Genomic DNA, 13,755 nt, shown 5'->3' on the forward strand with positions numbered 1-13,755 from the left:
ACCCAATGCATTTGCTAAGTAGAGAGCCTAACACTAATGTTAGCTCCTGCAGAGGAAGCAGCAGATCTGAACCCAGCCAGGTGGTAAATTCTGCAAGGACATTACATACTTGTAAGTTGGTCACAAAATGGTTTTAGAATTCAAATAATATTTCTAGCTATATTTTTTTTATAGAAATAAACTTTATTTTTAATTTTCAGAGGTATAAAAGTTGTAACACTTTGTATAAATTGTTAACAATTTAGTTGATACCTAGTTAATCTCACACAGCATTATTTTTTCCTTTTCTTGAAAACTTATACTTGCATCCTTTAAAAGACAGACTAACATATATTAGCATTTAGTAAATTATTTGAAGAGCAGAATTCTAGAATATCCATGTTTGTCATGGTACTTGAAATATGTTTAATATATTAATTTAAGTCATGTATCTCAGAAGTAACAATTATAATCATTAGTTCTCCAACCTTTAGTTCTGAATTAAACCTATCACTTTTCACAATGAGAAAGCAGAAAATAATATAATAATCAGATGGAGCTAACCTGAAATCATTTAATTCTCTTGGGCCTTTAAGAGACAGGGCCTGGTGGGATGTCATTATGGGAGCCTTCCATTTTCTGACTTCCTGTCTTGCCATGTGATCTTTCCCTCTCTTGTGCCCTCCCATCACTGTGATAACCATGCACCATGACTTGTAGCAGCAAGAGGAGGCCTCGCCAGAGCCAGCACAGTGCTGTCTAGACATTCAGCCTCCAAAACCATGAGCTAAATAAACTTCTTTTCTTTATGTTATTCAGCCTCTGGTATTTTGTTAAAGTAATGAAAAACAGAATATATCTTCTATTTTAGCAACTTAATTTAAATGAAACACAACTTTCTTTTTTTTATTATTTTTTTGGGGGGGCCAGGGATCGAACTCGGGACCTTGTGCTTGCGCGGCAGGCGCCAGAACCACTGAGCTAAATCCCTGGCCCCAACTTTCATTTTTAAATAAAAATTACAATACCGTATTTGAAACTGCAAATGTGATTCACATTATGAGAGAGAATGAGTTAAACAGCAAATACTAAATAATTATTTCTCATGAGTAATGAGTGTGACTTAAAGTTCTCATATTATTTATTTTCAACTCAAGTAAGGACAATTAGGCCACAGGAGTCATTTCTTCATCCAAGTCACTTGATTTGCCTTTTAGTTCCAATTGCCCTAAATCTTTATAGTTAAATTCTGAGTTTTCTTCTTGTGCTTCTTAGCAACTGCATCATTCGCACAAAGTTTTCTCATTTTAATGTTTGGCAATTTCTTCAGATCCAAATCCCATTCCCTAAAGGTTTTCAGACTACTTGCATGTAAAATGTCTGGCATCTCAAGGGCGTAGCCTTCCTACTGCCTACGTTCACGCTCCATCGTCTGCTTGATGACCGTCTCCCGGCCTTGGTGGCGCCTTCCCTGCCTGTCCTTGATGTTGTTGTGTAACTCAATCTGCTCCAGCTCACTGCTGAATTGATTTAAATACCTTTCAATTAATTCACAAGCGTCTTTCTTTGAATATCTCATTTTTTGGGGATCCAGCTCATCTTGAAACCACTGCAGTTTTTCACCAATAAGGTTGAGACGTAAAGCCTTTTCATTCTTCAATCTTGGAAGAAAATTTGTATATATGTTAGGAAATTTCCAGAGCAAGTTTTAGAAATTTTTCCTTCTTTTCTTGTTTGTGGGCCTCTCTTGTAATTTGAGCAGCTTTTCTACTATATGGGTGGATGATTTTTTTTTCCTGTGCTTTTTCCCTTTGGTGCTTTAGGCATGGTGACGTTCTGGAGGCCACAGGGGACCTCCGTACTCCAGACCGCACAGACTCACAGCCCCGAGCTGCGGGTCTCACGCTCGCTCTCCAGCCCAACACACGTGGGGCCACCAACGCCGGGCAGACCCGACCGGAAAGCTCTAGTTATATTTTTTATAAACTTGAATAAAAGTTCCATAACCAAAGAGAATCTCACATTCACTTGTCAGTAGCACTCTTGAGGGCTGCCTGAGTGCTCGCTGGGTGGCCCAGGAGTGAGTGGCCCCCACCAGCCCAGGGGGTGCGGTGAAGTGCTGAAATGACCAAAGGTGATCTGGGTTATCTTAGGAAACAGTCTCTGGAAAAGGAATGTGGTAGAGAGGTAGGCCTTCCAAGGGGTAAACCTTGTGAAACAGTAACATAATGTATCCTGAAGAAAACTGATCACTCTTTATGAAATGAAATGAGAGCTATCATACATAGCTACAATTACTAATGTACTTTGTTGCAGGACATTAATAAAGTTGCTTTTCTTGGGTTAGGCTGTTGTGATGCCATAGTCAGAATTTGCCCCCCACCCCCTTTCTTCAGCTCTAAATGCAAATTTCATCAGTGGGCTCACTCTAATGAGTGCAACGTTTCCTGCCTTGGGCTTGCAGCTGAAGCCTGACAGAGTAGTTTTTCCTTAGGCAATAATTTAGACTTTATCTTATTTGCGATTACTATAGCTACAAGGTATAATTTTGCTGTCTTATTTAAATTTTATGAATTTGAATTTTTTTTTTTTGGTACTGGGGATCAAACTTGGGTCCTTGTGCTTGTGCAGCCTGTGGAGAAACCACTGAGCTAAATCCCCAGCCCTTGAATGTTTTTTACACTGACTTTTCTCAATAAAGTCCACTCTAAAAAAAAAAAAAAAAAAAAAAAAAAAGGAGAGCCAGAGGAGAGTTTTTCTGAGCAACGGCTCTGTTTTTTATCTTATGGATAATGTGAATGTTATAACCAGTTATGTTTCCCTTCTTGCTTTGGTTGCTAGGAAACCCAGGACAAAACTGGAGACCTTCTCTGACAACTGCACAGGATCTTTGAAAAACATTTTATATGTCAACTTTATCTTCCTTCACATTATTTTCTTATTACTCTTTCCTTCCAGCCATCTCTTTATTTTCTTTCCCTCCTTTCTCCACTACTCCTTTCCCTCTTCTCTCTTTTGCCCCTGCTGTCAATATTAATTGAGCCTCTGGGGCCAGGGATGTAGCTCAGCAGCACTGGATGTAGTTCAACAGCAAGGTCCTGAGTTCAATTCCCTGTACTGAAAAAAAAAAAATTGAGCATCTGTACTATGCCTGGTACTGTGTTAGTAGCTGGACACAGAGTACTGCTACCACCCTCTAAAATCCATGTTAATAATTGGAGCCCACTCATGCTTACTGAGAAGAGTCAGGGACATGCTGTACCAAGAGATTTTTCCAGAAGTTTTTTTGGGGGTGGGGGTTGGCCCCATTCTGTTCCCATCTCCAGACAGATCCTAGTGACCTGACCCTGGTCTCTGTTTTGCTTTTGTACACCTCACAGATCAATCTGCCTCTCGCACATTGCTCTCTTTTCCTCCTCCTACTCTTTGCATTCACTCAGGTATTTATTGAGCATCTACTAAGTGCAGAGCCAGGTTCCAGGTACTAGGGAGACCACAAGCAAGACAGGCAAGATCTCTGCCCTCCTGAGACTAGAGCACAAGGGAGGCAGATGACAAGTGTGTGGCTTTTCATAAGAACACCAACATGACTTTTACCAGAAGGATAAGAAAGAAGTGGGAGACTGAAGCATATGAAGGAGGGAAGAGGGAGAAGGTCCTGGGTCTGGGGGCTATGGAGTGAGGGATGAGGGACGGGGTGATTTTTAATTTACTTTGCAGAAGAATTTGTCATGCTACCTTGGTCCCCACACAGCAATACTGTGTTCCGCTGACCAAGGTCCTCAAAGTTCTGCTTTCACTTCCCCTCCATGAAAGGAACAGACCGGCTGAGGGGTCCTTCAATTTGATCCCTCGGTGGTCAGTTATGGAATTGATGCTACTAAAACTGGCGAGGGCAGTGTGTAGCTCTCTGTGCTTCTGCTTTTGCTTTCAGGGAATTTGGAGTCAAATCTGATGCTTGGTTACAACTACAATATTAACTTCATGGCTTGTGAGACCGATGCTCTATAAAATCTCGTTGTCTGAATGTCTTTTTTAAAAGCCTCATATGATCCTCCCTCAAATTTAATAATTGAGCAGGACCCCAGACCTCTTGAGGAAGGAGCCAACTGACAGATCTTAGATTTGTTGTCCACCATTTTCTTTTGTTGTCCACCATTTTCTTTTCTTTCCTTTTTTTTTTTTTAAACCACCAAACTACACCCTAGGTCCCCACCCACCACTGCTAATATACAGTGCCATGCACGGTGCTTTGCTGTTGGACAGCCATGGTCTCATGAATTTAGTGACCTAAAGCCAGGAGACATGGCTTCAAGTTTGCCATTTCTCTTCTCAGTCCTTTGATCCCGAGCAAATCAGGGATTTGGGCTCCAGTTCCTTCATCCGTTAATGGCTCTATATTCCTCAGAGAGGTGTTGGGAGGTTTAGAGGAGAAAATACTTATGGAATTACTTTTTAAAATATAGACTACCAGGGCCAGGGATTTGGCTCAGTGGTTTCGCTGCCTGCTGCGCAAGCTCAAGGACCCGAGTTTGATCCCCAGTACCAAATAAATAAATAAATAAAATAAAATAAAATAAAATAAAATATAGACTACTGTAGTGTTTCAGAATCCAACCATGTTCCTCCCCTTGCCTTCCTCCTTCTCCTCCTCTTCTTCCCGACAAACCATGAAGGGTTCCTACGAAACATTCTTCCCAACTACATGTGTTCTGCCCACTCCTATTTTCAGCATTAAGAGGAAGCACTGAGAACAAAGGCCGCAGAACTCCAATATGTCTATCACAATACCTCAAAGCTTCACCAGGTCCTCTGGTGCTGGTGACCCTAAGGGAGTGGCTGTCAGTACCAGGATGTTGGATGCTGCCACCACTGAGTTCAGATGTCCACAGGCTGAGCCGCTGGTGGCAGTGCTCACCAGCCCCTCTCAAGGGGCTCCTGTTTGCTGTTCTCTTTGATTTAAACCCCTGCCTATATGCTGGTGACCCCAAGACTTGTACTTGCATCCTGTGTACCTCTTGGGGCCACAGAGCAGTACTCCCAAATGCCTGGGGACAGCTCCCCTGGGCAGCCCCATGGGTCCTGAAAATCCAGTACATTCAAAGCCAAGCTCATCTCAAGTGACCGCCTCTCCACTTTCTCCAGTTCCTCCCTAGTTCTTCATTCATATCTGTCCTCTCCTCTTCTCTCTCACTGGCATCCTTTGGGTTCAGGTCCTCTCATCTCTTTCCAGGACAATTGTAGTCTCCTAATTGGTTTTGCTGCCTCTTGCCTCTCTTCCTTCTAAGCCAATGTCCACAGCAGCTGCTGTAAAGACAGAGCTTTAAAGTCGCTCCTCTGACCAATCAGCCCTTTCTTCCACTTAGAAATCTTAAATGGCTTCCAGCACTTAGGTTCTGTAGGATGGAGCAGGCCCCAATCAACTCTCATCTTCACTGCCCGTCATCTCCCACCCTTGCATGACATGTCATTATTTCCATCCAGAGCAAACAACTTACAGTTCACGAAGTGACTTACTCTTGTGCACATTTCTGCCTTCTTTCTCCATTGCCCGGAAACCCTCATTTCCTGCTGGTCTGCTTGGTCACCTTCTGCTTATTCTTGAAGGCTGATCTAAAACCTCACCAACTCTTTGAAGTTTTTCTTGGCTCCCTTAGACAGAATTGGTTGGTTCCTGCAGCAATTTGTACATATTTTTTTAAAAAACCGAATTGTATGGTGATTATGTACTTGTCTTTCTCACACTAAAATGTGGTTTTCTTGAGCAGTTGGTAATTTGTCTTTGTGTGTCCACTTAGAGAACAACACTAGGAACAGTAGACTGGAGGAGGATGTCTGTTGTGCAAATAAATGGATGAGTGACTTAATGATCACACGCATACTTAGAGCAGCAGCATGACTGCAGCCTGGGCTGTAGGACAAGAGGAGGAAGTCTAGAGCATGATGCCTCATGCAGAAGCACTGGTCTGTTGTGCACTTGAAATGCAGCTGATCTGAACTGAGATGGGCTGTGTCAAACATACACAGCAGTTTGAAGAAAGAAAATAAAGTATCTCTTACTATATTTCCTATTGATGACATATTGAAAAGATGGTCTTTTGTATATATTGGGGAAAATTAAATGTTCTTCAATTAAGTCCACCTGCTTCTTTCTACTTTTTAACGTGGCTACTTAAAAATTTAAATGTACATGTGGCTCACATTTATGGCTCACACTGTATTTCTATTGAACAACTGTGATCACTCACTGGACAAATATCTTGTGAGCATGCATTACGTGCCAGGTGATAGATATGGGACTGGGACAGTGACCTGGACAGGGAAGTTCCTGACTTGAGTGGCTTGCATGACACCAGAGGAGAGGCACGGCTCAGGGAACACTGTGCACAAGATCATTTTGACAGTAAACATACCATGAAAAGTACACCAGGCTGTGGATAGAAGGTGCGGAAGACGCAGAAGCGGGGGTGGTCAGGTTTTCCCGGCCAAGTAGTCAGAGGCAGAGAGATGAAGGACGACATCAGGCACTGTCCAGAGAGAGATGACACTGAGCAGAACCAGGGTGCTCTGTAGATGGAGAGAAGAGAAAAAGACTTGAGCAGTATTTGGGGAGTAACCTTAGCAGAAGCGTTTTGACCAAAGGATTCTGAGGACGTCAGCACGGATATGGACCCCCTGGGTTTTGGGCTCAGGTGAGTGGGTGAAGGGATAAAGCAGGAGCAGGTCTCAAGGCAGCCCAGGAGCTCTGTTCTAAGGACTTTGGGTGTGAGGTGCCAGCAGGATGCCCATGCAGTGAGGTCAGTGTGAGGGATCAGAATTTGGGCTCCATCAGCATACAGTGGTCATGAAAACTGTGACAACAGCCGCTGTGTCCACTTTAACCTGGATTAGAAGGGAAAGATGACAATAAATTTTATAGGCTGGGTGTACAAAATCTATCTTAGTATCAAGATTGCTACTTCAAATCTACTTAAGGTAAAAATCATTTATTATATATGTTTTTCTCAAGATTATATTTTTCTTGGCTGTAAATGTTGTATGAGTTTGGGAAATGAAAAATCTAAAGACAAAAAACCACTTTTGATCCTACCATTCAGAACTTAATTACTAAAACTGACATGCTTCTATGCATTTATATAATTGTAAACATTAAAATTATGCTTATGTGTACAGTTTTTAACCTTTCAAATCAAACATTTTATCAAGAATATCTTCCTTAGAAAGGTCCAAAGGTGTAGGGGTGATGGGAGGGGAAGGGGAAAGGAAAGAAGGGAAAAGAAAAATTATGAGAAAAGAAAAAAAATGGAAATGAAGTCTATCTATATAGGGAAGAGTGGAGGGGGTGAAGGGTGCACAGGTATTGGGGGAAAAAATAAGAACCAAGATATATCATGTACAGGTAAAAGCACCCAATGATAAATGTAAACAATTGTATACCTAAAATGTACCAATAAAAGAACATAAGAATAAAAAAAGAATATCTTCTTTGGCCATTAAATCACTTAATATACAAATGTGGATGAGAAAAGAAAGAGAAAAGATGGTAAGTGGAGTGGAAACTCAGGTCTGGCAAGTACTTTGCTAAACTGCAAGTTACCTGAGCACGTGGCTAGGTTGAAGGGAAGGGTCCAGGGCAGCAGAGGGGTTCAGGGTGTCAGAGAGATGGCAAGATTGCTGCAGGGAGGTTTCCTGGTGATGAAGGGGTGGGTGCCTCAGAGGTGTGTGGGGAGGAGGGTAAGGAGCTTGGGGAGTGTTAGGAGTAGATGGGGAAGAGGGTGATGTCCCGGTTACAGGAAAGGTTACCTCTTGGAGAAAGTGGATATGGTGCGGTTTGTGCCAAGGGTTTGCCATTATGTGCTCGGCGTTGGAGAAGCCTTCAAGAAGAAGGGTAGCGGACCAGGAGAATTGGCTTTTGAAAAACTCGAGTGGCCCTGCAGCAGGTCATAGCCTCTCTGTTACTCGTTTTCCTCAGGTCTAAAATGAGGCAGATGGCCCCTTAAGTTCTCCCTCAGATGCAGGGACACTGAGAAGGGCCAGCACAGCCCTCTCTTGTCTGAGCTGTTCTGGAACTCCTTTCCTTCCCATTCCCCAGCTGGGGTCCAAGCTGGGCTCAGCCCCAGGGTGCTTTCTGACTCCATCCCCAGAGCCAGCCCAGGCAGTGAAGGCTACACTGGGCCCTGCTGCTCTCCAGAAGCCGTGGGCACCTGTCTGACCACACCCTGAGGACAGCTCTTGTCTTCCGGTCTTGTCTCTACAGGGCCCAGAGAGGCTGGCTGGGGATAAGTGGGTCCAGGACCACTTCTTGGAACAGAAATGGGTGCTTTCAAAGTCAGGGCATTGGAACGTAGCTCGGTGGACACCGCGCCTGCCTGGCAAGCGCAAGGTCCTGAGTTCGATCCCTGGTACAGGGGTGGGGAGGTGGGGACCCTAAAGTCAGGGCATTTCTCCAAGGATGAGTTTTAACCTAAAAGGAGAGGGTTGCAAGTGATTGAGTGTACTGAGCAGCGCAGGGTAAGCACTTTGTACATCTTAACTCAGGTGACCCAAGAGACATACCAAGGAGCCAGTTATCCCCAGTACATAGACCAAAGGGAAAAGACACTAAGAGGTTAATGTGGCCCAGGCTAGCAGCCGGTGAGCGGGCAGCCGGGATTGCAGCAGACTCGGCCACGTTCCAAGGTTCCAGGACCGCTGGTCCTTCGCGTCCTGGGCCATGGGCTCCGTGTGGACCACCGCTGACTCCCAGGCCTGACTCCACCCTGCGCCGCCTGCAGCTCAGCCGGGGGCCTCCCTGCTCGAGCGCATCTGTCCCCGGCAGGGGCGGGGCCGGGGGCTTGGGGTGCGGGGCGTGGCGCGGGACTCAGGGTGCGTGGGGCGGGACGGGGAGGGGAGGGGAGGGGAGGGGCGGCGCCGGAAGGCAGGGCGGGGCGGGCCCCCGCGGGATGCGGTGAAGAGCGCGCTGCGCGGCGGCCGCGATGAGCGCCTCGGCGGCCACTGGGGTGTTCGTGTTGTCGCTCTCGGCCATCCCGGTCACCTACATCTTCGACCACCTGGCGGCTCAGCGCGAGTGAGTGGGCGGCTGGAGCCCCGCAACTTTGCGGGCGCGGGTGGGGCCCCCCGAGGCGCTCAGGCCGGGCACGGAGCGCGGCGCCCCCAGCTCGGGCTGCGGGCCGCGTCCCCTGTTCGGACTTTGGCGCACAGCAAGAGGGGTCTGGGTGCAGGGCTTGGCTTCACTCCTACCGGGGGTCGAGCCCGCTTTCCAGTCGGTGCAATGGTCTGGACTTGCTTAGTGTCGTGAGGGCCGGGCGAGAACCCTCTGCGAAAGGCGCTGTGGGTGCGGGAAGTTCCGTGCGGGAACCGGTAGGAGGCCGTCCTGCCTTGGCCCCCTGGAGGAACTCTGAGGGAGGGAGCCCCGGGAGCAGGAGAAGTTGGGGCAGGCGGTAGTCCCGTACCTTTGATGGTGGCTGCGGTCTGCGGGGAGGAGGAAGTGACCGGTGCCGTTTCTCGCAGCAGTTGGTGCTGAGGAAATTGCATCAGTCCGCGCTCTGCGAACCCCTTCAGACCGAGGCTGTAGTGTCTGCACCGAGGCAGCGGCCGTGCCCAGACCCAGCGCACTCTGAGCACTGGTAGCGTCTGCCCTTGGTCTGACCTGGGCCCTGGGCGCATCTCCTGGAAGCTGCAGGTCTGGCAGCCAAATGTGATGTGGCTGTCAGTACTGTGCAGGGGGCCCCGTGCTTCCACCAGAGCAGTCTGAACAGCTCAGTGAGGGTTTGAGTACCTGCTGCGTGCTCAGCTGTGCTGGGGTTGGGGTCAGAGCTGTGAAAGTGTGCTGAAACAGATGCCATCGAGGACATAAACAGCGACATGCCCTGAAGACAGTAAAATAGGGTGGCTGCTAAGGGAGCTGGTCGTCAGGGAAGGCTTCTTGGAGGAGGTGACAACTTCAGCTATGGCAAGGTCTGGGGACAGTGAGCAGAGAACGGTAGGAAGCTGGTGAGTGAGGCAGGTATTTGGAGGAAGCATATCCTGCAGGAGGGCAGGGCTATAAGGGAGCAAAGAGGATTTGAGGGTACTGGGGACATGGTGACAGCGTTCACTGAATGCAGACAGAATAATGTGTTGCTGTGTGCTACTGTCCTTCACGTCCTCCTGCCGATGAAAGCTACAGTGGCCTAGCCAGGTGTAGTGGCGCATGCCTGTAGTCCCACCTCTTGGGGAGCCTGAGGTGGCCGGAGACCAGCCTGGGCAGCATAGAAAGACCTCATCTCAGAAAACAAAATAAAACAAAACAAAACTCGGAGAAGCCTAAGGTGCTTTGGTCTTTTTCCACTCCCTTCCTCCTGCTGTCCCCTTCCCCATGGTCCCAGGGCGTCTAGTGTCTGTTCCCTCCCTCCAGTTTCCCCTAGCGATGGCCTTCTCTGAGCTGGACGGTGGCCCAGGATCCATCCCTGACCACAAGACCTCCCCCAGCACCCTCCCCCAGTGTGTCAGCCACACCAGGCTGCCTCTACTCCCGCATCCCCTGGCCATCTTGCTGCCTCCTTGGTCCCCTCCACTCCCTTCCTGTTGCTTACTGTTGAAGCCACACCAGGTTTTGTGGCCCAGAGTGGAGGTCAGGTAGTCCTTCTGTGGACCCCTCTCTAAAGGAGAGATGTCTCTCTGTCTCAAGACCCATTTGCGCCTGGCTGCACCTTTCCCACAGGACTTGCTTCCCCACGTCACCTTCCAAGCCATAGCTCACTTTAGTACTGTCAGCCCAGCCCAGTGCCCTGCACAAAGGAGGCTTTTGGTGATGTTCAACTTTGTTAACTTGAGCTGAGAAATAGAAAAAGCAAACAGGTGAAGGGGCAGAAAGGAAAAGTTGGGGTCTCTCTCTCTCTCCCTCCACACGCACATACACACACAGTTTGCTTGCTCTCACCCATATGTGCTCCCTGTCAGGCATCTATGTTCACAGAGGGGCATCTACCTCCTAGATCAGTGGTGGTGAGGCTATGGCACACGTGCTACAGTGGGCTGTTTGTTATCATTGAAGGCTCTAAAAGATTTGTCATTACTGCCCTAGATTAACAGCCTTTTCCCCTTGGGTTAGTTGCAGCCCTCACCCATTCCTAGAGCCTCTACTGAACCTGTTTTTGCCTGTTTTGAGCAGGGGGTGCACTTGGCAGTCATAGGAAGGTCTCTGGGGATAGTGCTGGGAGGCAGAGAGGATTTTCTGCCCCGGTTTCCTATCATTCTTTCCTCCTCCGCTCCAGGTGGAGACCATGAGAGGAAGCTGTGAATCAGTTCACAGGGCTTCTGAAGATTCCAGAGGCACACCAGCCCTGTAGTCGTGTTGTCTGTGAGCTCAGGGCCTGGTTTGGGCAGGGAGGGGGCTGTCTGCCCACCACCTCCTGCCTCAGCTGCCCATTGTCAGTATGCCCATAGTCTAATCGCACACTGACGTCTTCCCTCCTCCCTACTTGGTGCTTCAGCCCATGCATTGGTCAGCTTTCCAGATGTTGGGACAAAATACCTGACATCTGCAATGTAAGGGAGGCTTATTTTGGCTCACTCATTCAGAGGGTTCAGTTGATGGTCAGCTGGTCCCAAGGCAGGAACATTGTGGCAGAAGGACATGGTGGAACAAGGCTACTCACTTCCTGAAGGCTGGAGAACAGAGACTGGGGAAGAGCACCAGAGAGGATGGGCAAGGGAGCAGATACAGACTCCCAGATCACACTTCATGACCCACCCAGACACATCCAGAAGTGTGCTTTACTAATCCCCTTGTGGCTCTCAAGCCCATCACATTGATAATCACAACCCAGTATCATGGCCTTGACCCACATCAGCTTCTTACTTCATCAGCTCATCCTTTGGGGAGGGGCCTGAAGCAACCACTGTTGTGCACTACCAGAAACCTCCTAGTTTTGTCACCTGCACACTGACACAGCCATCCATCCTCTTTCTTATCATAGAATCGACTCATCATCAATCAGTTGGTCAGCCCATCCATCCATTTACCCATTATCCATCCATCCAGCATCCATCAATCTGTCAGCCGATTCATCTATCATCTATCTAGCCACCTATTTACCCATTACCCATCCATCCATTTGCCTATGATCCTTCACCCATCCATCCATTCCCTTTCATCATTCTTGTCCTCTTTCCCAGGGGCATATGTGAAGGTCACTCAAAAGTCTCAGGAACAGGCTTCCTAGTGGGCAGGGAGCTGGCTGGTGACCTGACTGTGGGCTGCAGTGTGTTCAAAGCTAGAACACAGCCAAGACAGAGGTTGGAGGGTGGTGTGAAGGGATCTCAGTGGTGCTTTCAGCAGCTTTAAGGAGCTAGGAGGAGGTTGTGGTGTAGCAGGCCACTGGAGTGGGGCAGGGGTTCTCCGTCTAGAATTGGAAGCCCTATTGGTGCTGGGGGTATGAGAGGGAGAGCATTTCTTCATGATTTGAGGTGACCTCGTGGGTGGTAGAACTCAGAGCTGGTGGAGATAAGTCCCTCCATGTACACAGGGGCCTCCTTGTGCATTCTATATTCCCAGGACCTGCAACACTGCCTGCCACAGGTGCAGAACACATCTTGTCCCCCAGGAAGGCATGTGATTCCTGCATGTGCCCTGCAGCTCAGTCTGAGGGTAGGGAGGTGGCAGGTTCAGTGGTTAGGCCTGTCAGCCATGGGGAACAGGTTAGGTAGGTAGGTAGGTAGAGGCAGGGGGCAGGGCATCTTAGGAGCAGGGTAGGGTGGGGTCAGAGCACTTCCAGACATTTCATCTGTGCCACGGAGACAGGTGGGCAGAAGAGGAGAATGAAGACCTGGGGCTTTGGTCTCTGAAAGTCACAGGGCTGTGGTCTAGAGAGGCCAAAGTGCTGCAGATCAATTTCATTGATTCTCAGTGCCTGAGCTATGGCAGAGGCAGGATTATGGCTGAATTGTGCAGTGCTGGAACAAATGCATTCAACGTCAGGAAATTCCAGGCACCACTGTGTTTGTTTTGCTAAGTGACCACCTCCCTGTTCTGATCCTTGCAGTTCCTGGACAATTGTAGGAGTTGCTGCCCTCATCCTGTTCCTGGTAGCCCTATTGGCTCGAGTTCTCGTCAAAAGAAAGCCACCTCGGGACCCACTGTTCTACGGTAGGTCTCCTTCAGGGAAACCGTTTGTGTCCACTTGGTAACACAGAACTTTGCCCTTAGTCCCATTTTTCTCCTTGGTGGTGAATACTGTGGCCTGCCAGAATGGGGGCTGGAAAGGAAGGGATGTTTGAGGACAGTGTGGCCCTTTCCTTGAAGCCAGTGGTGGTGAACCTATGGTACATGTGCTTCGGTGGGCTGTTTGTATCTCTGAAAGCTCTAGAAGGTTTACCATCACTGCCTGTGGCCTCTCCCAGGCCATGGATCCCACTTCCCGGGGGATTCTGGTGGAGGGGCACTGCCAGGGCAGGGGGGCCTCCGTCTTCACCCCCTTGACCCCAGCCCTTCTTACTCTGCCTCCTGCTGGGCTGCCTGCCCTTAGCCTGGCACATGCAATTCCCTCCACTTTGTGTGTGTGGCAGTCTGCACATTTGTACAAAAAGGGAAATAATTACACCTACTGTGAGGGGTTGGGATAAACGTTAAATAAAATGGTATTTGTAAAGTACTTAGGTCAGGTCCTGGCAAATACACATATGTATTAAATAAATAAAAAAACACCATGATTGAGCACCTGCAGTGTTTCTGGTAAGCCACTGAGCACTTTAGCAATTTTATTTTATTTAATTTTCACAACAAATGGAGACGCT

At 48.1% G+C, this 13,755-nt stretch overlaps 1 protein-coding gene and 1 pseudogene across 5 annotated transcripts in view; one reads left to right on the forward strand and one right to left on the reverse strand.

Annotated features, from left to right (window-relative positions):
• Window positions 1-256: 256 nt before the first annotated feature.
• Window positions 257-10,169, reverse strand: LOC147824903 (translation machinery-associated protein 16-like; annotated as a pseudogene). Its single transcript, XR_015441775.1, has 4 exons — window positions 9,432-10,169; window positions 6,393-6,546; window positions 1,696-5,653; window positions 257-1,640 (listed from the first exon to the last, which is right to left on the reverse strand). The product of XR_015441775.1 is annotated as a translation machinery-associated protein 16-like (transcript).
• Window positions 8,886-13,755, forward strand: part of Tm6sf1 (transmembrane 6 superfamily member 1) — a 29,915-nt gene continuing 25,045 nt past the window's right edge. For 3 of the 4 annotated variants that reach the window (XM_021264890.2, XM_087188451.1, XM_004852870.3), the window contains exons 1-2: window positions 8,888-9,046; window positions 13,005-13,108. In XM_021264890.2, the coding sequence (XP_021120549.1) occupies window positions 8,955-9,046; window positions 13,005-13,108 (196 nt within the window). In that variant the 5' untranslated portion in view covers window positions 8,888-8,954. Of the gene's footprint in view, window positions 9,047-13,004; window positions 13,109-13,755 lie in introns of all 4 variants that reach the window. The other variant, XM_021264889.2, reaches the window with a different exon arrangement.

The sequence above is a fragment of the Heterocephalus glaber genome, unplaced genomic scaffold (assembly GCF_053883595.1).
Source record: "Heterocephalus glaber isolate CG9 unplaced genomic scaffold, H.glaber_assembly_v1.0 deba00001531, whole genome shotgun sequence".
Classification (NCBI taxonomy): Eukaryota; Metazoa; Chordata; class Mammalia; order Rodentia; family Bathyergidae; genus Heterocephalus; species Heterocephalus glaber.